This window comes from Indicator indicator (genome assembly GCF_027791375.1).
Source record: "Indicator indicator isolate 239-I01 chromosome Z unlocalized genomic scaffold, UM_Iind_1.1 iindZ_random_scaffold_80, whole genome shotgun sequence".
In the NCBI taxonomy this organism is placed as follows: Eukaryota; Metazoa; Chordata; class Aves; order Piciformes; family Indicatoridae; genus Indicator; species Indicator indicator.
This window is the reverse complement of record NW_026539146.1, coordinates 93,930-116,306: the sequence shown is the minus strand read 5'-3', so window position 1 is coordinate 116,306 and position 22,377 is coordinate 93,930. Positions and strand designations below refer to the sequence as shown.

General features: G+C 49.8%; 1 protein-coding gene across 1 annotated transcript; it reads right to left on the bottom strand.

Moving 5' to 3' along the window:
• Positions 1–6,022: 6,022 nt before the first annotated feature.
• On the bottom strand, positions 6,023–21,937 carry DCAF10 (DDB1 and CUL4 associated factor 10). Its single transcript, XM_054398348.1, has 8 exons — positions 21,865–21,937; positions 21,630–21,804; positions 16,325–16,438; positions 12,334–12,531; positions 11,729–11,931; positions 9,906–10,019; positions 8,959–9,104; positions 6,023–6,391 (listed from the first exon to the last, which is right to left on the bottom strand). The coding sequence occupies exons 1-8, from the start codon at positions 21,935–21,937 to the stop codon at positions 6,023–6,025; spliced, it is 1,392 nt and encodes a 463-aa protein (XP_054254323.1).
• Between the last annotated feature and the right edge of the window lie 440 nt (positions 21,938–22,377).

The following is a 22,377-nucleotide window of genomic DNA, read 5'->3' as shown; positions in this document are numbered from 1 at the left end:
TGTAGGCCTTTGTAAACAGCCCCTCTGCAGCCTTCTTGTAGGCCAGTCTGGCTGTAATGGTCAGTTTGGTTCTTCTCACACAAACATACAGCTCTCGCAACCAGAGGCAGCACTCTCCCCTCCTTAGGCAAGGTGGCATGAGGGGACAGGAGAAAGCCACAAGTGCTGGCAAGCCCCAACAGCCCTTTTGCAGCATCAAGGTAGGTTCACTGGACACAGGTGGATATTTCAGGAAGGGTGCAGACTGTGTTCCACTGCCTGGGCTACATCAAACAGGGCTGTTGGGTGGGTAAGAGATTCAGAGTCAAATTTTGACTGCCTGTCCCCTTTTGAAAGCTCAGTGGAAGAGCACTGCAGCTGGGTCTGTGATGCTGCAGCAGCTCAGCATGGCCACCTGCACAGCAAAGGTAGGCCAGCCACCTGAGCCTGCTTCCATGGTCTTCTCTCAGGCTCTTTTCAGTGGCACCTGGCACTAGAACAAGGAACAACGGATATCAGCTAGAACCCAGGAGGTTCCACCTCAACATCAGGAGAAGCTTCTTTACTGTGAGGGTGCTAGACCCCTGGAGCATGCGGGACCTGTGGAGCAGGCTGCCCAAAGAGGTTGTGGAGTCTCTTTCTCCAGAGACTTTGAAAGCCAGCCTGGATGTCTTCCTGTGTGGCCTGCCCTAGGTGACCCTGCTCTGGCAGGAGGGTTGGGCTGGATGATCTCTGGAAGTCCTTTCCAACCCCTACCATTCTGTGATTCTAAGTGAAGTGTAATAGGGCAGGAAGTCACTGCAGGCACAGACACCATCCCCAGCCACCCCCCTGTGCCAGAGCAGGCAGCAGTTTTCCATCTCAGGCTATGCCCTGTGGGGAGATCCCTACCTGCTCACCACTGCAAAGCTCCTCCAGCAAAATGCCACAGGGACAGCAGTGCTGCATTCAAGGATTTGAACAAAAGGAGCTCTCTACCCCACAGGTGCCACCTCAGGCAATGGAATGTTTAATTACATCGTGTTTGTAATTAATCACAGCAGGCCCAATGTCCTGCCCTCGTCGCTTCTTCTCGCAGGCAGCAGCAGAACCCCACAGAGGGACAGGGACCTCCCGCAGGGGTTCTTGCTCTCCACAGCGTTTCTGCCTCGTGGCTGCAGGCAGCAGGCAAGAGCCAGTAGCAAGAGCCGGTGAGCACTGTTGTGTGCGAGACAAACATTACAGCAGAGTTTTGATTCACTGAATTATTGGATGTTTAATTTCTTACCAAGCAAGAGAAACTGTCCACAAACAGTTACCGTAGAGCTGCAAGTACAATGCCTCCATGGCTGTTCTGATACTTTATTGAAAGGCTACAGTTTTTCCTATGAAATCTCAGGTATTTCAAAATATTCTACATGCACAATTTGTTCTTGTATTAAAAACCTTATACTTCAGATACTCAGTGCTTAAGAAAATGCACCTTTGACTAAGATCAGGAAAGGAGAAGTTTCTTATTCCTGCAGGACAAAAATATTATGGGCTGTTGACATTTTCCTTTACTCCAACATTTTAGAATCTTGTAAACTAGGTTTTTTAAAAGCTTTCATTTGGCAAGTGTACATCTCTCCTAAGAGCCCACACTTCAGAGCAACAGACCCATGTTTTAGGGTACCAGGACCTTCTCCACATCAGGGTTACCCAAACTAAAATCAAAACATCACCCACAAAAAAAAAAAAAAAAACAACCCAAACCACATCGAACACCTCCTCCCCGCCCCCCAGCCCCATTCACCAGCAAAACCTGATGCTTACATTCCAGTTCTGATAGCAGGCAACCCAGTGTCCTTGCCCAGGCTCCAAGAGTGCAAACAAGCATTTTTGTGTCTGTCTCTGTGCTTTTCTTCTATCCCCAAGAGCTCTGGAGGCTACGTTTTTCCCTGAACTACCCACGTCGGACGAGCGGCCTGCCCTGAGCTGTTCACACAGCAACACAAACAGCCTCACAGTCAGCAGGGCTGAGCGCTCCTGCCTCCTGCCGCGAACAGCTCCTCTCCCCCTCCCCCAATGCTTAACGCTGTTGCAGCGCCCGAGCGACCAACCCTGCAGCAGAGTACTGGGAAATCATTCACTGCCACAACAGGCACTGGGCTGTCATCTTGCAGGCTTCACATAGGAGTTTGTTTCCCCTGGACACTGCGCGGTGCTGTTCCCTGTAGAGATCTCACTCATGCAGCTGATCACTGCGCTGCAAAGGGAAGGACTCCTACACTGTACAGGGTGAAGAGTATGAAAACCCATGCTTTTGAAAACATACCACACACTTCACAGTCTAACAGGGAGCTCTGTCTTCAGCAGAAATTCACCAGCTGATGGCACCATGTGAGTGGTTTAACACCTGATCACCTTTGGGGTCTTTTCTGACCTAAACAGTTCTGTGATTTGATGGCCAAAAGTGAACCAGTTTAGGAAACCTGAGGTATGAGCCACCAGCACAGGCTTCCATCTGCTCTTGGAAACGTTTGTTGCAGATAGTTTTACATGGTTCTGAAGGGTTAAGAATTCATCTTTTCAAACATAACAGCAAAATAAACCTTGTTTTTCCTTTTTGATGGTTTAGAAATAATCCAAAGCTCACCAACTAATTACTCCATTAATTAAGGCAAGGCTGTATTATTTAGAAAGACAACTGAACTCCTTCCATCAGGTGCAGCTGCAATGCAGGTCAGCTGCAGACCAGTGAGCTGCAGCCTTACATGCACTTCAGCAGTCAGAGATGACCTCTCACTGAAACTTTCCACCTGCTGCTGCTAAGAGCAACCTAATCAAAATCTGAGGTTATCTACTCATCCAAGGTGACTACAAACATAGCCAGAAGTCACATTTCTACAGCTGATATGGACAGAATCTATCCTAGCACACACCTGCAGGACAGGCTACAGAAGCACAAAGATGACCACGAAGACCCTTATCCAGGACAGCTTTTGGCAGCAGCCCTGCTGTGAGTCCCTGGTCGCAGAGCAGGACAGAGCTGGTAACCCCCTGCTCCTGCAGGCAGTGTCTGGGTGAGGTGACAGCATCCCTCTGCAGCAAGAGTTCCTCACACAGAACAAAGGTCGGTGTCCAGTGCTTTGGCAAAACACTCTCGTGAAAAACAGCTATCATGAGGTAGAATTAAAAGTAACACTCAGTGCATATTGACAGGTGTGGAATTGAAGTCCTGAACGATCTACTGGTTCAAGGGGTTTCTGGTGGGAAGAAAACAAAGCCAGCCATGAAAGCAGAACAAGAACTGCTTTGATTTCACAGGTGCTGCCTGGCCTCCACAGATAGCACAGCTCAAGCCTGTGGGAACAGCAAGATTCCCTCAGCACATCAGCTGTAGTCCCTTCAGTGACGTCCCATAAACCACTAAAGAAGGTGAGGAAAGCACAGCCTGGAAGCAAGGAGAGCTTCGGGAAACAGCCATCACAGCCCCCTAGGGGAACGGGGCAGAACTTGCTTCTTTATTAGTTAGCCTTACTAGGCCACAGCTTCCAGCAGAGGGGAGAGCAGAGACCTGCAGGAGTTCAGAGCCACACCACATCCCCCTCCAGAACGCTTCAGAACAGGACCCTCAGCTCCTGTCAGGAGCCTGATATGCAAAGTTATGCCACATGGTGCTGCTGGGGTGGGAGGATACGTTCAAGGGTTTTGGTTTTCTTCCCCCCCAAAACAGCTTAGCTCTATCTTGCTTTTCAACTGTCCTCAAGTTCCCCATGCCCCTCACTGCCACCACACAAAGTCACACACAGGGGAATTCCCCCTGAACAAGCCAAGATTCAGGGGCAGGGAGGGGTCACAGGCTGTCAGACACACAGGGGGAGCTGGGTGCCAGTGACGTGCTCCTGCTTGGTCTAACAATGTTATTTGTTCAGTGCCTAGGCCTCTTTTTCATGGCATGGCCAATTAAAGTTAAAAAAACTACCTTTTTATCAACTGCAATCCTTACACACAGTCCCAGCAGCACACAAAGGGTGCAAGTGCTGGAGCTCAGTGGTCAAGTGTGAGCCAGCAGGGCACCTCCTCATCTATGGTTTCATCTCTGCTCTCCAGCTCCAGGCAATGGCTTCAGCAGCAGCCCAAGTGCTCAGAAATGCTATGAATACTCCAGCCTGGCAGTGGCTGAGAAGACCATGGGCATCTATCTGCATTTTAAGTTAACTGAGCACATTTACATACAAATTATTCTCCCTCCTCCAGCTTGGATGGTATTCTACTGAGACATCATCATCAAATAATTCTGTTAAAGCCCCATGAGAACACAAAGTTTAGGACTTAGCAGGCAGTGTGAGGTCTCTCAGCTGCGCAGACCTGATTATATGAGTGTAGTCCTTCAGCAACCAGCTGCTAGAGATGATGAAAACCAATTCAGGACTGATTAACTAGTCCTCAGATTACCAGATCCCCAATATTGAAGGCTTCCTGTTCAGAAACTCTTCAAATAAAAATAATTTTTTTTTCCTCATAATGCAGAGCAGCCTTAAGTTTCAATGACTTCACCACCACGCAGTGCACAGAACCCACACACATTCAGAACTACAAGGGGGTGGTTGGGTTCATGCACTTCCAGCTCTCTCACCCTGGTGGATGTCTCCTTGCTCCCAACACACAAATGCTGAAAAGGCTTTGTAAGAGTCAGCTGCAAAGCGTGATCCGTCGAGCCGAAGACAGCGAGTCTGCACTTCAGAACGTGACAGCCCTGCCTGGGTAAAGCCTCCTGCTGAGTTCAGGGTGAGTGGTCAGCAAGACCTCAGTGAAGCACTAGAACCCCAAAGTCCTGAAACAGGTCAGTGATGAGATTGCTACAAGCTCAGATGTAGGAAACTGCCATCAATTTCTCTGCAAGGTTAGCACTATTAACTGGAGGGGTGGAAACCTGGCAGTCATACTTCACATCTGATTTAATGCTGCACATTAACATTTGTCACATCACAGGGCAAGCCTAGTTAAGTCCAAGTAGACCTTACTGTAGACAGGCATGCTCTTAACCCATCCCCAGACCAGTAGTCCTCATGAAGGCTTTTCCGGTTATGCTATGGACATGTCCTGGGCCAGTTCCTCTAACAACAGTGGTGCAGGCAAGGTGTGGAAGAACAGTCAAGTGGAAAAGAGCCTTAACAACACCAGCCGGAGATTCTGCAGCATGAAGTTTCAGGCATGGGATGAAGGTTTAAGTTACTGTTGTGGAGAGCTCCCTACAGCAGAAAATCTGGAGGCAGCAGTCATGGCCAAGGACAGCCCCATTGTACCCAGCACTCAAAAGAGTTCCTGTGCAGGGATCATGGGGCAAGGTCATCACTCATTCAGCTCCTGCTTCCCTGCTCCAGGCTTTTCCTACTAAATTCTGAGGAAGTAAAAAGATAAAATGCAGCTACATCTCCATCCAGAACTTCTTTCTTCTGGCAATAAACATAGTATGTGCAATCACAGAAAAACAAATGTTTTAAGTGCAGAAAAACACTACAGAAAGTTGACTCCTAGCCAGTCACAACCAACCAAATTTATATATAAACAAAAGCAAATATCTTTTTTCTTTTTTGACAGCAACTTATGGTATTAGTTACACAGAAAAGCAGCTCACTATCTCATAACCACCCTCCAGTAGTTTCAGTGACAGGAAAGGCTGAGGAAGCCGAAGTGCAAAGTCAGCTCCTTTGGAACAAGGAGGGGTCGTGCCAGGGGAGCCTGAGCCAGTTCTGGAACTGCTGCCCCTCCACACGTGTCTCAAGTAGCTCAGTGGGCAGTGAAGGAACTGCCCATGAGCACTATGGTACAAACAACCCCAACAGTGACTCAGTGGCACAGGATCAGGAGGAGCAGAGGTCTCACAGCACATGGAAGGGGCTTGTGGATACATTACGAGGAGGCGTAGTGCCGGGCTGGAAACTTCTTCCACTGCTGTGTCCAGAGATCATAGTAACTATGGTCTCCTCTGGATCTAGAGATTTCAGAAAGAACACACTTCAACTAAACTGAAGTAAAAACCACAAACATCTGAAGGTCCTGCTGATGCAAGATGTGCCTAAAACTTTGGCTGATAGAGAGAAACACGTCCACTAAGGCACCCCGAGGCAATCTGACAGTGTGTTGGAGAGAACTTGGTTGTCAGGACCACGTCATTGTGGGAGTAGAGGGAACGGATCTCTTTCAGGGGACTGGCTTCTTTGGGCAAACAGTCAACGAGTTCGCTGCAGTGGCCATCAAAGCCCAACAGGCGGATCCCGAAGCCGTGCGGGGACGAGATCATACGGCCATCAGGGCTGAAGCAGAGTTCTTTGATATAGCCCCGGCCAACGTTGGCTTCCTCGATGCAGTGAGTCAGCCTCAGGGAGCAGCGCGGCGAGACCGGGCGCACCGGGTCCCCTTCCTGGAACTCATAGACGCAAGTCCACTGGAGGGAGAGGAGAAAAGAAGGCTGAAGGGATGGTGAAGCACTGTGAGCGCCCCTCCCCTGCAGCGGCACATTCAGTGAGGAGCACAGCTGTGGCCAACGCTGCCATGATCTACTCTTCAGTAAGGAGCTGCTGTGAGGCTGAGAACATCTAGCTCTCTTGGCATCTAAACCAAACAGCTCTCTGGCATCAGAGCTGCTTTTTTAATTGAATGAGTTCTGGATGTAATCTTTCAAATCTATATTTCATCTGGAAAGAGCAATGTCTAATCCTTTGGCCATGCATCTGCTCTGATTTAGTAAACGTTTAAATTAAACCCACAGCAAAGCAGAGCTCATCCTGCTGCAGTTTACAGCTGACCACTGGCATTTTGTGCCCTCAACATGCAAAGGGAACAAATTTGCCAACAGGAGGGAAATAGACCCCTGAAGGAATCTTATGAACAGCTCTATAGCCAGCTCGTTACTTAGGAGACGGGCAGGGATTTCCGTGTGTGCTCCAACAATCTCATCTCAGACAAAAGGCAGAAACAGCTCCATCACAGTTTGCACCACAGTGGAAGACTCAGTTCCAACCACAAGACAAAATAAATGTTCTTAGTTCAGTTCCAAGTATTCTACTGAAATACAGACAAAGAGAGCTTTACTGAAGCATGTTACCAGTAAAGAGTAAGGCAGATCCCGTGGGGACTGTAACTAGGTCAGCAGTGTCTGACTCAAAAGAGTATTTGTGCTTGGAGAAGCTCCTGCACTGTGCACTGCTTTGATGTAATTTGTAGGAAACTTAAAGGCTGGTTCTGTAAATCTGCCACACTTCCATCCAGCCCTCTACTCCTCTGCAGGAGGGGACCATTACAAAGAGTGGCTTTCTTCAAACCACCCATCCCAGACAAATAAAACCCCCAAACCTTCCCAAATTTACATTAGCTATTGAATTAACAAAACTGTTCATTATAGGCCAATTATTCAGAGAATTTTTCATGGTTTTGGAAAATAAAATCTGCATGTGTTGGAAAGAGAGTGGTCTGCACAACTGATTTTGAAATAACCCTAAGAAAAATGTGTGCCTGCAAGAGGACCACGTGGTACAGCCCAGGTGTTCTGAGGGCTCTGGCTGGGCTTTAAGCTGTGAGTGAACCTGGCAGTTACTTCCTCAAAAGCAAGTGCTCCCCAACACAACATGCAGTCTCCTGCTTTCTATGTGCAGCCCATGAAGAGGTTTTGTCACTAGTTCTGAGTGCACTACAGACTGCTTGTCTTAAAACAGAGTCCCAATGCAATACAGCAGCTGTTATGGGACCCTTCGCAACAGAATCCAACACCAGCCTTGCTTAGCGCTTCAAGGGAAGGCCTGAAATGGATTCTGCCAGGAAGACCACTGACACTCTTTATATTGAGGTTGCAGAGATTTAGGATGGGAATGGAGGACAGGGCATCCAGCGACAGCCATCACTGGACATGATCACATTCAGACTACAGTGTGGCAGTTTTCAGGAGATGCAGACATAAACCATAAGGCTTTTTCACAGCACTGCAGAAGCAGCCTCTGGAAAGCAGAAGCCTTCATCCCTGGAGCACCAACAGAGGGAGAAAATATTGCCAAGGCACTTGAGAAGTTCAGCAAAGCTTCACTGCTCAACTTAATTCATGGTCACCAGAGCACAGCTGTGATGGTTTGAAACTGTCTTTTTAATTTTTTCCTTGCAAAGTTCAAAACAGAGAAAATGAAAGAGTATAAATAAGTCACTATTGGGTGTAAGAAAGCAAAATACTGATTGTTCTAAACACTTCCATTGGATAGATAGAAATGTTTAAGAACTATTACCCAAAACAAAGTGGGGCACTCTGCACATTCTGCATTCTGCAGTGGGGGCCATGGCTGGGCTGTCTGGCTGCTGTTTCTTCTTCTCTTCTGGCTGAAGATAACACATACTGACCTTGGCAGCTAAGTTAACAACTTTCTGCTTAACTAACTCTGCTTCTCTGTCCAAGGGGGTCTGGGGGGAAGCTCCTGGGAGAGAGAGAGGCCCCTTTGGGAGGGTCCCCTTGGGGGGAAGCAAAGGGAGATCGGTTGTGCTTTTCTGTTGATTGTATATATTTGTGAATGTTGTGAATTTTGTATATGTGTACATATTCATTGCACTTCATCGTAGATTTTAGACTCTGCTTGTAAATACAGCCTTCATTTGCTTCCAGACTGGGCTAGCCTGGTTATTGTCGGTGTGGGCGGGGAATTTCAGCTCACACCGACACAACAGCTCTCTCTGACTTTTCCAAGTTCATGCCTTCTATATCTTGGCAGGTACTTAACTTCTAAGTGATGTGTTTGGCAGCAAAGCTACTGCTTGAAAAGTGTCAAATGTATTCTGCAGAAGAGCTGAGCAACAGGGGTACTGAATGTGGGACACAGTCATCAAAAAAGGGGAAATTCATAATCTTGGTGTAAAATCAATGCAGTTGTAAGCAGAAATAGCTGACTAGTTTATCCAGATGTAAATCTACCCCCACATAGCTGTATGATAGATACCTTCTCATCAAGGTATGTTTCAAAGGCACCCCTGTTTTACCTCCTGGTCATCTGTATTACTTGAGCACCGAAGCAGTGTCGCCCACCCTTTGGGATGCAGCTGCAGCGATGTGATGCAGTTGCCTCGATCTCTTTCTCCAGGAACCTCTGGTGTTAAGACCTCCAAGCTATTTCTTGGTGACCCACCTGGAAGGAGAAGTCAGCTGTGTCACTTGTGTCTATACAGTGATCCTCTCTCTCACCAGCAGCCTACTGCTGAAACTAGGTCACACATGTGACACCTGCATCTGGCTGCTGGAAAAGATGCAGCTCTATGAAAAGGTAAATCAAGAGAGGGAATGTAAACAACTGCATCTAATACCACTGGGCTCAGTCCTGACCTCAGATGCCTCATGTTGTGAAAGCTGCCTTCCAAGACCTGCATTAAATCTCCTCACACCATGAAGTCAGTCAGAGCTAACTTTATACACACACACACGCTTCATTAACACCAACTCTAAAGCATGGCTGTAAGGGTGGCTCTTCAAATTTGTATTACATCCTTTCCATTTCCTTCTGAAGTCTGCTCAGCTCTATGTAGCTTCATTCTCTTCTCCCCCTGACCCGAGAAACCTTCTCACAGATTTCCTCACACCTGGATGCCAATCCAGATGAGCCTCCTCCTTTCATAAGAACCATGAATTGTTAAAACTCAGGACTATACTTACTTTAAAGCACATGAGATTCACAAAGTATTTGCCAATTTGCCCAGCTTATGCTTACTCTGAAAGCATGTCCTAGGCCCAGAGGAAGTCTGCTTATTGCAGGGTCACCAGTTTTCATAATCTTTTTCAATGATACTTCATTGGTTTAACAGAAGTCACAGAAACAATTCTTTTACAAATCCCAGAGACAAAAATGCAGCTTTTCATTATTATACTCTGTCCTCTCATGAATACAATGAATCAAAGTCCAAAATTAATTTTTTTCACCACAATCTTTTCCTACCTTCTCGCTGGGAGGACCTGGAGATGTGTTTCTCAGAGAGGGGACTGGAATCATTCTGGTGACAGGGTGACCCCACAGCTCGAAGGCCAGAGGAACCCGATGATGAGATGATGTCTGCAAACAGTACCAGCCAGGTGAGCACAGCCCCCTTGTTGGGCATGCCCTCACTTAACCATCTTGGAAATGTTAAGGTTAGCAGTTGGTTAAAAAACAACCCCAAAACATAACACTTTTCAAAGTTTAGTTTTATATTCTGGAAGCACCACTCTGTGCCTCCTACAAAAAACTACCAGCACAGCAAACTATACTGGGAGTAAAAAGGGGGGCTGCCATCCTCCCTCCTTGTGCACTGTCACTACCACAAGCTGGCCTACAGAATTATCCCCAGGCCTGACACCAAATGGCAGACTCTGCCAGTACTTCGCTCTGCTCCTGTCACAAAGCAGAAGGAAGCAAGCTGTGACATTCCAGAGCACACAATGCTGCAAGCCTGCTGCCAAGAGGCTGCCATTGCTGGCGGCTGCAGCTCACCCAGCATGGGTGAAGCTTCTTGAGACAGAACCAAGGACTGCAAACAACTACAGCCAGAGTCTGCCTGCTCCAGGTAACAACATTCCACAGTCCATTTAGGTTTGGACTAGATTAGACTTCTGCTGCCACTGCCATGCCAGTGGCTGGCTGCCTGGCCTGCTCCCTCCTGTTCTCCACAGCCTGGCCCAGCATGGCACCATGCCAAGGCCCCTGCAGCTGCTGCTGGGGCCAGGGCAGAGCGTCGGAGATCATTGCCACATTCGCCTGCCTGGCTGCTTGCTGACAGCTACAAGTGGGAGTGACTCTCCACCCCACCAGGAACACCAGGGGTGCCCTGCTGCTCCCCCCACAACTGTCACTGGGACTTTTTTGACATTGAGGGTTGGAGCAGGTCCAGAGAAGGGCAAGAGAGCTGGTGAAGGGTCTGGAGAACAGGACTGGGGAGGAGCAGGTGAGGGAGCTGGGGGTGTTTAGTGTGGAGAAGAGGAGGCTGAGGGGGGACCTCATTGCTCTCTACAGCTCCCTGAAAGGAGGCTGGAGGCAGGTGGGGGTTGGACTCTTCTCCCAAGGAACAAGTGCTGAGACAAGAGGAAACAGCTTCAAGTTGCACCAGGGCAGGTTTAGGTTGGCCATGGGAAACATTCTGTGCTGCAAGAGTGGTTAGGCACTGGAACAGGCTGCCCAGGGAAGTGGTGGAGTCATCATCCCTGAAGGTGTTCAAGAAACGTGTGGCTGTGGCATTTGGGGACATAGTTTAATGGCCATGGTGGTGTTGGGTTGGCAGCTGGACTCGATCTTAGAGAGCTTTTCCAACCCAAGCAATTCTATGATTCTAGATATGGAAGATATTCTTTACCATGAGGGTGGTGAGACCCTGGTGCTGGTTGCCAGAGAGATGGTATATGTCCCATCCCTGAAACCATTCCAGGTCAAGTTGTCTGGGGCTCTAAGCAGCCTCATCTCATTGAAGATGTGATTGCTCACTGCAAGGGGGTTGGACCAGATGACCTTTAAGGTGCCTTCCAACCCAATCCAGTCTATGATTATATGACTCTATATCCTGTAGTGCTGATGTCTTGACACTGAAAGACCCTAACCCAGATACCCTTCTGAGTCAGAACATGCCACTCAACAGTACATTCATACATGACCTCTGAGGAACAAAGTAGCTACTGTGCCCAAGAGGTCCTCACAGCAGAACCCTTCCACCTCTGCCCTTTTTTACTAGCTAGGTGTATCACATAAAATACCTCTAAAAGCAGCTGCTGCAGACTTTTTTCACAAGCATTCACCTGAACTTGATGTAGTTCTCCTAGCTCTCAAAATTGGGTAGCTGCCAACCTCTAATGACTTGTTGAGATCAAGGTCATGCAAGATCAGAAGATATCCAGAGGAGGTTGAGATCAGCATTTTGGAACAGTCTGGTGTCAGCCTCATGCGCATAAGGAAACGAGTGTGAAAAAACTTCTTGTGGGGACATCCATCCTCTGTGCACCTGGACAGCGAAACAGAACAAGGAATGTATGCAGCTGCCTTCAGCTCAGGTCCCTAATCATGTCTAGAGGTGCTGGTCATCACTGTTCACCCAAAAACTCTTCTGAAGCACTGTCTTTATCCTGCTTAGATCAGATCTTAATGAAACAGCAGAAGTCAGTTTTCAACTATCAACAAATGGAACTGTTTCAAAAATTAGAGCTACACTTTGGCAGGTCAGCAACACAAGCTCTCTCCTTCCCTACTGGGCCACACAAAGGTGACACGAGCTCTTTAAGGACTACAAACCAGTGACAGCATTAAGAATGCACCCTGGCACCATTCAGTGGAGCAGCTTTTCTTCCTTTTATGTGAGACCCCCATCCTGATGTGCCCCAGGAACAGCTCAGCCACCACCAGGTACCTGTTGGTGTCCCAGATGATGACGTTGCCATCGAAGCCTGATGTCACCAGCAGCCTGGTGTTGGTGTCGTACTCGATGTTCTTCACCCAGCTAGTGTGGCCATGCAGGGTGCACACCTTGGTGTTCAGCTTCCTCAGGTCCCAGAGGGCTATGGTGGTGTCATCAGAGCAGGTGGCAAACAGTCGATTATCCAGAAACCTGAGAGTGAGAGAGGAGGGCTCTGCCTGCCTGCTGCCTTGGCTCCTTTCACCAGCTACTCACAGACCAACAGTTCTACAGAGCACCTTGATGCAGCAGTGAACTTGTGTCACCTGCACAGTGCTCCACGTGGACTAAGCACCTTCTGCACTGAGCAGATTTGAGCTCCTGCCTTCTGAACAGCTAGCAGGCTCGGCACTGTCATACAGGGAGAGGGTGAGAATGTGGAGAAGAACATGAGCCATAGTAGTTGGGTTACTGCACTGATCAGGCTCGGTGGTTAGCCTGTTTGGGTAGCAGCTTTTTATCTTGATAGAATCTCTGGTATTCAGTCTAAATCCAAGGTGTATGTCACTCCTGCCTGAAGCTGTGAGGCAATGTGACCACTGCCAAGTGATTACAGAAGAAAGAATATCTGATGTAAATACACTCCATCAGACAGAAGAGAATAGAAGAGCTGGAATCAGCACCAAGAGAGGCACAGCTAGGTCACAAATTAAACCTGAAGCAAATGCAAGACTTTTCAAAACCACCAAGTGAAGACAAGCATTTGTCTGAACATGCCTCTGACAAGTTATCTGCTCGTGTCACAAACACTGAGGCTATCTCTGGGTAAAATGATTTAGCTTGCGTTACACAGATCAGTTCATCATGCTCCATTCCAGTCTATGTCTGTCCTTTCTTTTAGAAGAACAAAGCCTACAATTTTGGTTGGAATTCAAGCTTGGTAAAAGCAGCTAGGAAAAACACCCTACCTGACATAGAAGGGAAAATAAAACATGTCTGAAGAGCACCAGAAGCAGCTGCACAAACACTAAGGCAAGAACAGCCCACTGACACATGTGGCCAAGTTATCCCCAAGAACAGCATTTTACCCTTCAGACCTAAAACCAGGCCACATCGTCTGAAAATAGCAATGGCTCCAAGTGACAAATAACCAGCTGCAATGGCAGGAATCCAACATTTCAGATCTTTGGGGTGAAAGTAAATGGAGCACACTTCTTGCCTGTGTAAATCCTTCAACTGCCTTCTTCTAAGGTGCTACAGGCAGCCTTACTTCACCCACCACAAATGTTTCAGAAGAGAGACATGGAGATACAAATGGTATGAAACAGCTTTCAAATAGGGAATTACCCAGCAGACAGTTAACTGAAGGTGCAGAAAAAGCAGGCATGTAAAACTGACACTTAGAACATACATAGAGACCGATTTTTCCTTGTCTTCCTACTTAAGGAAACAAAAATACCCTAGGCCTATGTTGTAGCTCAAACTAAGCCAGGTTTTAAAGAACACTTAAATACTCATTCAAACATATCTGTGCCATGGAGCTCTGCCATAGGAGAGCTTTAAATAAGCTCAAAACCTGACCAAATTCAAGGGGGAAAAAACGTCTGCTCCAGATGATTAAATACAAATCCCCAGCAACCAGGCCCTTGGCAGAGGACCTCTGCAGGCTTCCTTGAGGCACCTGCTGTAGTGCTCAGCAGCAGTGCTGGTTGGTTTTGGTGCTTATTACAGGAATTTCTGTAGCACCATAGTGCCTGGAGTCCTGGTCACTAAGCAGAAACAACACTCCTGATGATGCTAACTGTGTATTACAGACTATTGTTAAGGTTACAACAACAAACAAATGGGGACCTGCAGAAAAGTACAGAACAGGACACCGGTATCCCACAAAGACAAAATAAAGCTTTAAGATGCATTCTGAAGAAAGCAAAAAGTTTACTGCATGTTGCTAGGATGGACCTTAGTCTGATGACGAACAGCAGACCTGAGTTACCTGCCTGGAGGCAGCACCAGCACTTATGTAAATCAAACTATACATAAGACAGACATTAAGACTCAAGACCACCTTACAAAGCCTTACAGTCAGCCAAAGTGAGCAAGGAGAACCTCTGAGTAAGAGAAGAGATTGGCAGGAATTTTCAGTGGAGTTCTCAGCTAAGTAACCAGACAAATTTTCAAGACCAGCATAGCTGAGTGCAACAGAGACAATCCAGTGGTCAAGGAGCCTGCAAGACAATGCTACTGGTAAAACACCACCTAGACAATCCTGAGCCAGAGCAGAGTGATTATGAGGGCTGGACACTCATAACATGGCTCTGCTGCACAGCTAGCTTCATCTAAATCCTGAGCACGTGTCAAGGGCAACTACTGCCAGCCAGGCCTGAAAAGCTGCACTTCCTTAGAGAAAAGCATCTTCTCAACATCTTCTGTTGGTGTCAGCCAACCCCATCCTCTGCTTTGGTGTTTCTGAAAAGCATTCAGCTGATGTGAGACTTCACCTCTTCTAAAAGGGGCAGACAGCTTGCAAGAAAAATCAGTTCCTCTGAAGAATGTGTGAAGACATTGGCACCACAAATGTTATTCAGCATTTTTGAGGGCACATATTCAGACTCCTTCTACAGTTTTCTTGGGGCTTCGTGGTTCAAGTTTAGTTTTTGAGTTTTGGGGGGGAGGTTGTTTGGGGGGTCTGTTTGGGTTTTTTTGTTTTGTTTTCTTTAAGAATCTGAGTGAAGAGAGGCTGCAATTTTTTCCTCAAGGTTAAAAAGCGTCTTAAGTTCACATGTCAAAGTCCACCCTCAGAGCAGCTTGAAAACAACAGATTGGAAAAGGAAAAACATTACTGATGATTTAAGCTCCTGCACTTGCTGTTTCCCATTTCATCCTGAGAAACACGTAAATTATTTAAACCATAAAGACCTCTTGAGGCTCAGCAAGAGTAAGTGCAGAGTCCTGCAGCTGGGGAGGAACTACCCCCTGCACCAGTACAGGTGAGGGGGGACCTGCTGGGAAGCAGCTACGCAGAGCAGGACCATGGAGTCCTGGTGGACAAGAAATTACATACGAGCCAGCAATGTGCCCCTGTGGCCATGAAGGCCAATGGACTCCTGGGATGCATTCAGAAGAATGTGGCCAGCAGGTCAAGGGAGGTTTTCCTTCCCTTCTACTCTGCCCTGGTGAGACCACATCTGGAGTATTGTGTCCAGTTCCATAGGGACAGGGAACTACTGAAGAGTCCCACAGAGGCTATGAGGATGATGGAAGGACTGCAACATCTGTGTGAGGAGGACAGGCTGAGAGCCCTGGGACTGTTTAGTCCCACAGGGAATCTTCTTGATGTTTACAAGTACCTGAGGGATAGGTGTCAAGAAGAAAGGGCCAGGCCCTTTTCAGTGGTGTCCTGTGATAGGACAAGGGACAAAGGATACCAAGTGGAACCCAGGAGGTTCCACCTCAACATGAGGAGAAAATTCTTTGGTGTGAGGGTGCTGGAGCCATGGAGGAGGCAGCCCAGAGGTTGGGGAGTCTCCTTCTCTGGAGACTTTCAGGACTCATCTGCATGTGTTCCTGTGTGACCGGCCCTAGGTGACCTTGTTTTGGCAGGGCTGTTGGACTCGATCTCTGGAGGTCCCTTCCAACCCCTAACATTCTGTGATTCTCTAATCTTGCCAGTCTCAGACCTGCATTTCAAATATCAATCATTCACTACTTGTTAGGCTCTGATTTACCACACTCATTCAAGGTGTACCACACTACCAAAACAGGTGCTGATACCTTCACACTCTTCCCTTGCCATGAACTACAGCTTCCTCATCCACAAAACCATTCACCAACCATAAACCAAGACTTTCAGATTCCTCCTCTTCCCCTTTCAAGCCTTCCCCCAACTCCACAGAGAAGGGAAATGGCACAAGCTGCAGCCTAATGGCTTCGCAGAGGCTGCTCCGAGCAAGTGCACAACACCAGCTCAGGACACCTATGGCAAAATAAAGCATTCCCTCTCACCTACCTTATATTATTTACACAGTCTTCATGAGCTTCAGAGAGGGTTTTGATGTGCTTTGAAGATATGGGGTCAAAGAGCAGTACTTCAGTCTGTTCACAAGCAACAGTCAACACTGACCTGCAGGTGAAAGAGCAGAAACACTTCAGTTAAACCACTGACACCTGTGTGCAGCAGCTCACCCCACAGAGCACTGCTGGACCATCCAGGGCCTGGCCTTCTGCCCACACTGCACAAGATCTGCAGCAGCTTTACTGCCTTCACACAGGTGCCTGCTCTCAAGGACCTAACACGCAGGACAGGTAGAAGCAAGCAGCACAGTTTCATTCTGAACAAGTTAACTTCTCCACAGATCCAGTGATGGCATTACTTAAATCACACCAGCCAAGGGGATCTACATCAGAAGTTTCTTAGGAGCGAGCTGTCCCAGCACTCCAGCATGTGAGCTCAGCAGTTCCTGTCTGAGGGAAAAGGAGAATCAAGCTCAGGTATGAAACTGTTTTGTTCATGCAAGCATATTTACCTAATGTTGCAGGAAAGAGAGGGAAAAAACACAACAGCAGCCAAGACTGAAATTCTACTGCAGATTTCCCACCAGGCTGCGCCCCTGTCATGGTACCCGTCTGTGCATTCACTGGCAACACTTTCTACGGGGTTCTGAGGCAAAAAGGTTGCTTTTTACGGTGTCATATGGCAGGCTGAGGAGCTCTGTGAAAGACATAGGCCCGCACCAGGTGCTGGCAGCCTGCTCTGCTCTGTGTGTGGCCAGCTGTGGGCCACCATCAGGTAACTGATGCTGTCCCGGCACCAACCCTCATTACAGAGGACACGTGGCCATGCCTTCCAGCTCCCTTCCCTTATGACTACAACAGCAGTCCCTAAGACTGTTAGAGGAGTGACTCCAGCTTCACCACCACTGCCACAGCCACACCACCACTTGGAAAGGTGGGCAGGCTGAAGGGGACACCTGGCTTGGCAGCCATGGGAAAGCAGAACAGAGGCCCCTCAGGGAGAGCTCCTACAAAACCTCTTCCCCAGCACCCTGCAGCTCTTACCCCTCTCTATGCCACAGCCCCGTCCCCAGCAACTTGCAGCTCTTACCCCTCTCTATAGCACAGCCCCATCCCCAGCACCCTGCAGCTCTTACCCCGCTCTATAGCACGGCCCCTTCCCCACACCCTGCATCTCTTACTCCTCTCTATACAACAGCTCTGTCCCCAGCAACTTGCAGCTCCTACCCCTCTCTATACCACAGCCCCTTCCCCAGCACCCTGCAGCTCTTACCCCATGCTCTCTAGCAGACTTCCTTCCCCACCACCCTGGTGTTCCAGTAGCACTGATGACTGCCTGTGTTTGTCTGCATCTGCACTGCACAAAGCTAGAAACAAGACCAATTGAAAGGTTTATGTAAAACAGTCAAGCTCCCTGCCACAAAGGTGATTTTTCACCAAAATCTAAAAAATTTTAGATTCAAAAGCTTTAGTTTTTATAACAGAAGAAGCCAGGGGATGGCTGTCAGACATCATATGCTATGAGCTACAATGAAAAAAACTCCTGTGGCAAAAGGAGCTGTGTCCTAAGGGGAGAGCAGTGATGAGGTGGTGGTCAAAGGCAGCAGCAGCAAGGCACTGCACCAGGCAGCAGCAGAGACTCAGGGCATGTACACAGGCTCCTGCTGTCCATTTTTCCTGAGATTTAACCTCATGGCAAACACTAAACAAGGCTACCTACACTACTGGACTTGATGATCTCTGAGGTCTTTTCCAACCTGATTGATTCTGCTCTGAAGACAGAGGGAAGTCTGAATGAACATTTAGTATCTTCCTATATAGCCTAATTCACACCAAATTCACAATAAACTCCAAGAACTACATTTTCAGGGACATTAACTCCTTTTAAAAAAATAATTGAAAATCACCTTTTCTTCCCCATAGGAAGATCTCTATGTATTCATTTACAGATTTTCTCAAATAAAAAAAATAATTAAAAACAAGTCAAAGACTGGGAGAACTTATGGTGGTCTCTCAGCACCTAAAGGGGCTACAGGAAAATGGGCAGGTACCCATCACCAGCGAGTGTACTGACAGGAAGAGGCATAACACTTTTAAACTGAAAGAGGGCAGATTTAGATTAGATATTAGCAAATTGTGGATGCCCCCTCCCTGGAGGTGTTCAAGGCCAGGCTGGATGAGGCCTTGAGCAACCTGGGCTGGTGGGAAGTGCCCCTGCTCATGGTAGGGGATTGGAATGGGATGACCTTTAAGAACCATCCCAGCCCAAATCATTCTGTGATTTTTTTATTCTATGACCCTGTCCAGTACACAGCTCATTTGTAAATGAGACCAGAGAGATCTCTGCTGAGTTCAAAGGGTCCCAACAGTCACAGAAATGTCAAATGCCAGAGCCTGAGCAGGCTTTCCAGCTTTGCACCAGCCTCTGATGGGGCTCTCGGAATCATGTAACTGCCCAGGCTGGAAGACACCTTTAAGATCAAGACCAATCATTAACCTAACACTGACAAGTCCTTGACTAATCCGTGTCCCTCAGCACCATGTCTACATGAATCAAAAATCCCTCCAAGAGTGGGGCTCAACCACCTCCCTGAGCAAGCCATTCCAATGCCTGCAAATATTTTCAGTAAGAGATTCTTCCCAATATTCCATTTGAACCTCTCATGGCGCAGCCTGAGGCTGTTTCCTCTTGTCCCATCAGCTGTGACTTGTGAGAAGAGACCAACCCCCACCAGGCTCTGGCCTCTTATCAGGAAGCTGTAGAGAGCAATGAGGTCTTCATCTCCCCTCAGCCTCCTCTTCTCCACACCAAACCCCACCAGGTCCCTCAGCTGGTCCTCCCCAGCCCTGTTCTCCAGACCATTCCCCACCTTTGTTGCCCTTCTGTGGTCCTGCTCCAGCCCCTTAATGTCCTTCTTGGAGCAAGGGGCCCAAAACACAACCCAGGATTGCAGGTGTGGCTTCACCAGTGCTGAGCACAAGGGCATGAACACTGCTCCTGCTAGCCATACTACTGCTATCCAGGCCAGGATGCCACTGGCTTACTTCAGCCAGCCATCAATCAACACCCCCAGGGCCCTCTCTGCTGAGCAGCTCTCCATCCAGGCCTGTAGCTCTGACGAGGTGGTTGTGGCCAAAGTGCAAACCTGGCATTTGGCCTTGCTGAATCTCATACAGCTGCTCTCAGGCCATTGATCCAGTCTGTCTGGATCCCTCTGCAGACCCTCCTTACCCTAAAGCAGGCAAGCACCCGCACCCAGCGTGGTACCATCAACACCAGTCTTTGAGTTACTGCACACTGGCAAGATCTAAGTACAACGATACAACAGTGACAGTGGATCCTGGCCTGCTAAACTGGTGAAGCAACCTGCAGGAAAGCTCAGAAGATTCTCAACACAGCAACATCCCCAATCAGATCAGCAGTGGTATATAGGAAGAAGGGAGCACATCTCAGTGACCCTGAGTACCCAAAACCAGCCTCTAAGGAGCAGGTCCCAGGACAGGGACAGACCCAACTAGCAGCATCTCAGAACAGTGCCTTGAGGAGCCAGAGCCAAGAGAGGCAAGGAGCAGGGAGACACCACCACTAACGATGGATAGGTTTCTTCTAGGAGAGGCTGCAGAGAAACCAGATATCTCCACAGGCAAGGCAGATCTGTGAATGCTCCAAGCTGAACCTAACCAGCACAGAGTCAGCCAGAAGCAAGCCAAGCCTGGGTTCCTTCTACTTGGTGTTAAGGCAGCTGAGGCCCTAACCTACATTCAACAACACTCATTGTCTGCTGAGCCAAGCACTGCAGCCAGGTCCATGGACTCATCCCTTTAACACCAGAACCTTTCTGCTGGGTCTGTTTTAGGAGGGGGAAAGTCCCAGGTTCAGCTCACCATGCAGCCTCACAAGCACCAGGCATGGGGAACTACACTGTTTGCCAGAAACTTGCACAACTAATCTTAAAACCACAGCCCAGGTGTGCTGCTCCCACTGCTGACACCTTCACACAGAACATCCACACGCAAGAGCTTTTCCAGCCCAGGCACTGCAGCTGCTCCAATGGAGTAATGCCACCACCACACACCACAGACCAGACCCTGCACCTCCCTCGGGACCTTCAGGCTGGGGATCCAGAGGTAGCTGCTTTCCAGCAACAGTCTCCTGAGAATGGTTTTGATAGTTTGTGGAGATTAAGTTTGTCCTCCTCACAAAACAGAGGAGGAAACAGGAGATGAAGTTTGGTTCTCCAGCACAATCACAGCAAAACTGTTATCATTTCAGGTGCTCATGGAACCAGAACTCTGCTCTCAGAAAAACTCACCGGTAACAGAAAACCTGACTAGTCATCAAGGGCCACACAGATTGCAACTCTGTCCAAACCAAAAACACTGCTGCACCCGCCTGAGGCCTCTGCCAAGAAGACTTCCTTCACAAGCTCGCTGCAACACACAAACATGCTGGTACCTCTGAACCGAGCTCGGTGGTGCCACAGGCCTGGCCTATGCCAAACACCGCCCAGTGCCTGCTGAGCCGGCTGCCAGCGCACCAACGCATTGCCATTCCAAACCAACGCAAGTGTCGCCTGCTTTTGCCTACCCTGTCACACAGCTGTACTGCAGGACACCTCTGCACACACCTGCCAGCGCCGACCGCAAACCCCACCGCGGTCTGAAGAAACAAACAAGGCTCGCGTTCCGAGCTCAGCTGCCTGAGGACATCCCACGCGAGTGCTTTTCTGGTTGCAAAAACGGTTCCACCACCTTGTTCTCAAACCTGAGCCTCAGTTTAATGTTCCCCCGCCTGACGCAAGGAGGACCCAAGGGAGTGAGGAGCCCCGTCAGGCCGTGGGATCACCCCTGGTCGCAAGGTACCCTCTGTCACCCCCGTGAGCTCCACCCACATTGTCCGGTGTCTGCTGCCAGCACCGCGGCTGCCACACGGTGCGAGACACCGGCCAGACGCCTCACAATGGGACGAGTCCCGGTACAGCATCCGGGCAGCCGCTGGCGACAGGAACCAGCGCCGGGGCCCGGTGAGCCGGGCCCGTCTCCCCGGTTCTCCTCCAGAAGAGACACCTCAGCCCTCACGGTGCCCTCGGCACTCTGTCACAGGGCAGCCGTCAAGGCACAGAGAGGCGGAAGGAGGGGCCGCGAGCCCAGCCGAGGACCCGGGAGGGGCACAACCGGGGCCGGCACGGCTCCTGCGCACCGAGGCAGCCCGCGCCCTCCCGCATCCTAGGCTGGCGGGCAGCGGAAGGGCTGGAGCAGCGGCAGGGAACCGGGGGCACAAGGGGAGCGGGGAACCCTACCCGTCGGGCGAATACTCGAGATTGAAGACGGCGCCGTGCGTGCGGGTACTAAGGTACACGGAGTCGGCAGGCTGGATGGAGGCGTACAGCCCGGTCATGGCGCCGAAGGTGTCCCGCGCCGGGTCCACGGCAGCGCTGCGGCCCAAGCAGCGCCCGCGCAGCCAGCCGAATAGGCCGCCCCCCGCCGGCACCGCCCGCGGGGAGGCGGGCTGCAGCGCCAGCTTCATGCCGGCGGGTGAGCCGGGCCCCGGGACCGCCGAGCCGACGCCGGTCCCCGCCCGGGGGTCCTCCTCCTCCTCCGCACTCATGGCTTGGGCATCGCCTGGCCGCGCCTCCTTTCACCCTCCACCGGTGGCCCCGCGCCTGCGCGCGCGCAGCCCCGCCCCCCAGGGAGGCCGTGGCATGGGGCGGGAGGGTTGCGGCGGGAGGCGTGCGGCGTCTCGATTCGCACCACCCCGGCGCTGTACGCTGCGGCTGCCCCGCGGACCCCAAGCTTAGGCCACCCCGCAGCTCCTAGGCTGCGCTCCACAGGCCTCGGGTTCACGTTGCCTCGGACTGTGCCCCGCAGGGCCTCGGACTCGTCGGCAGCATGGGGTGCCGAGGGCAGGCAGCGCCGTTCTCCCCGTGTCCCCGAGCACAGACAGCAGCCGGGCGCTCTGTTACGGCATGTGTTAGATCTCCCACCGCTGGGCTGGCAGAAGGGCACGGAACAGCCCACGCTCAGTCACGCTGTACCCCAGTGAGCTCA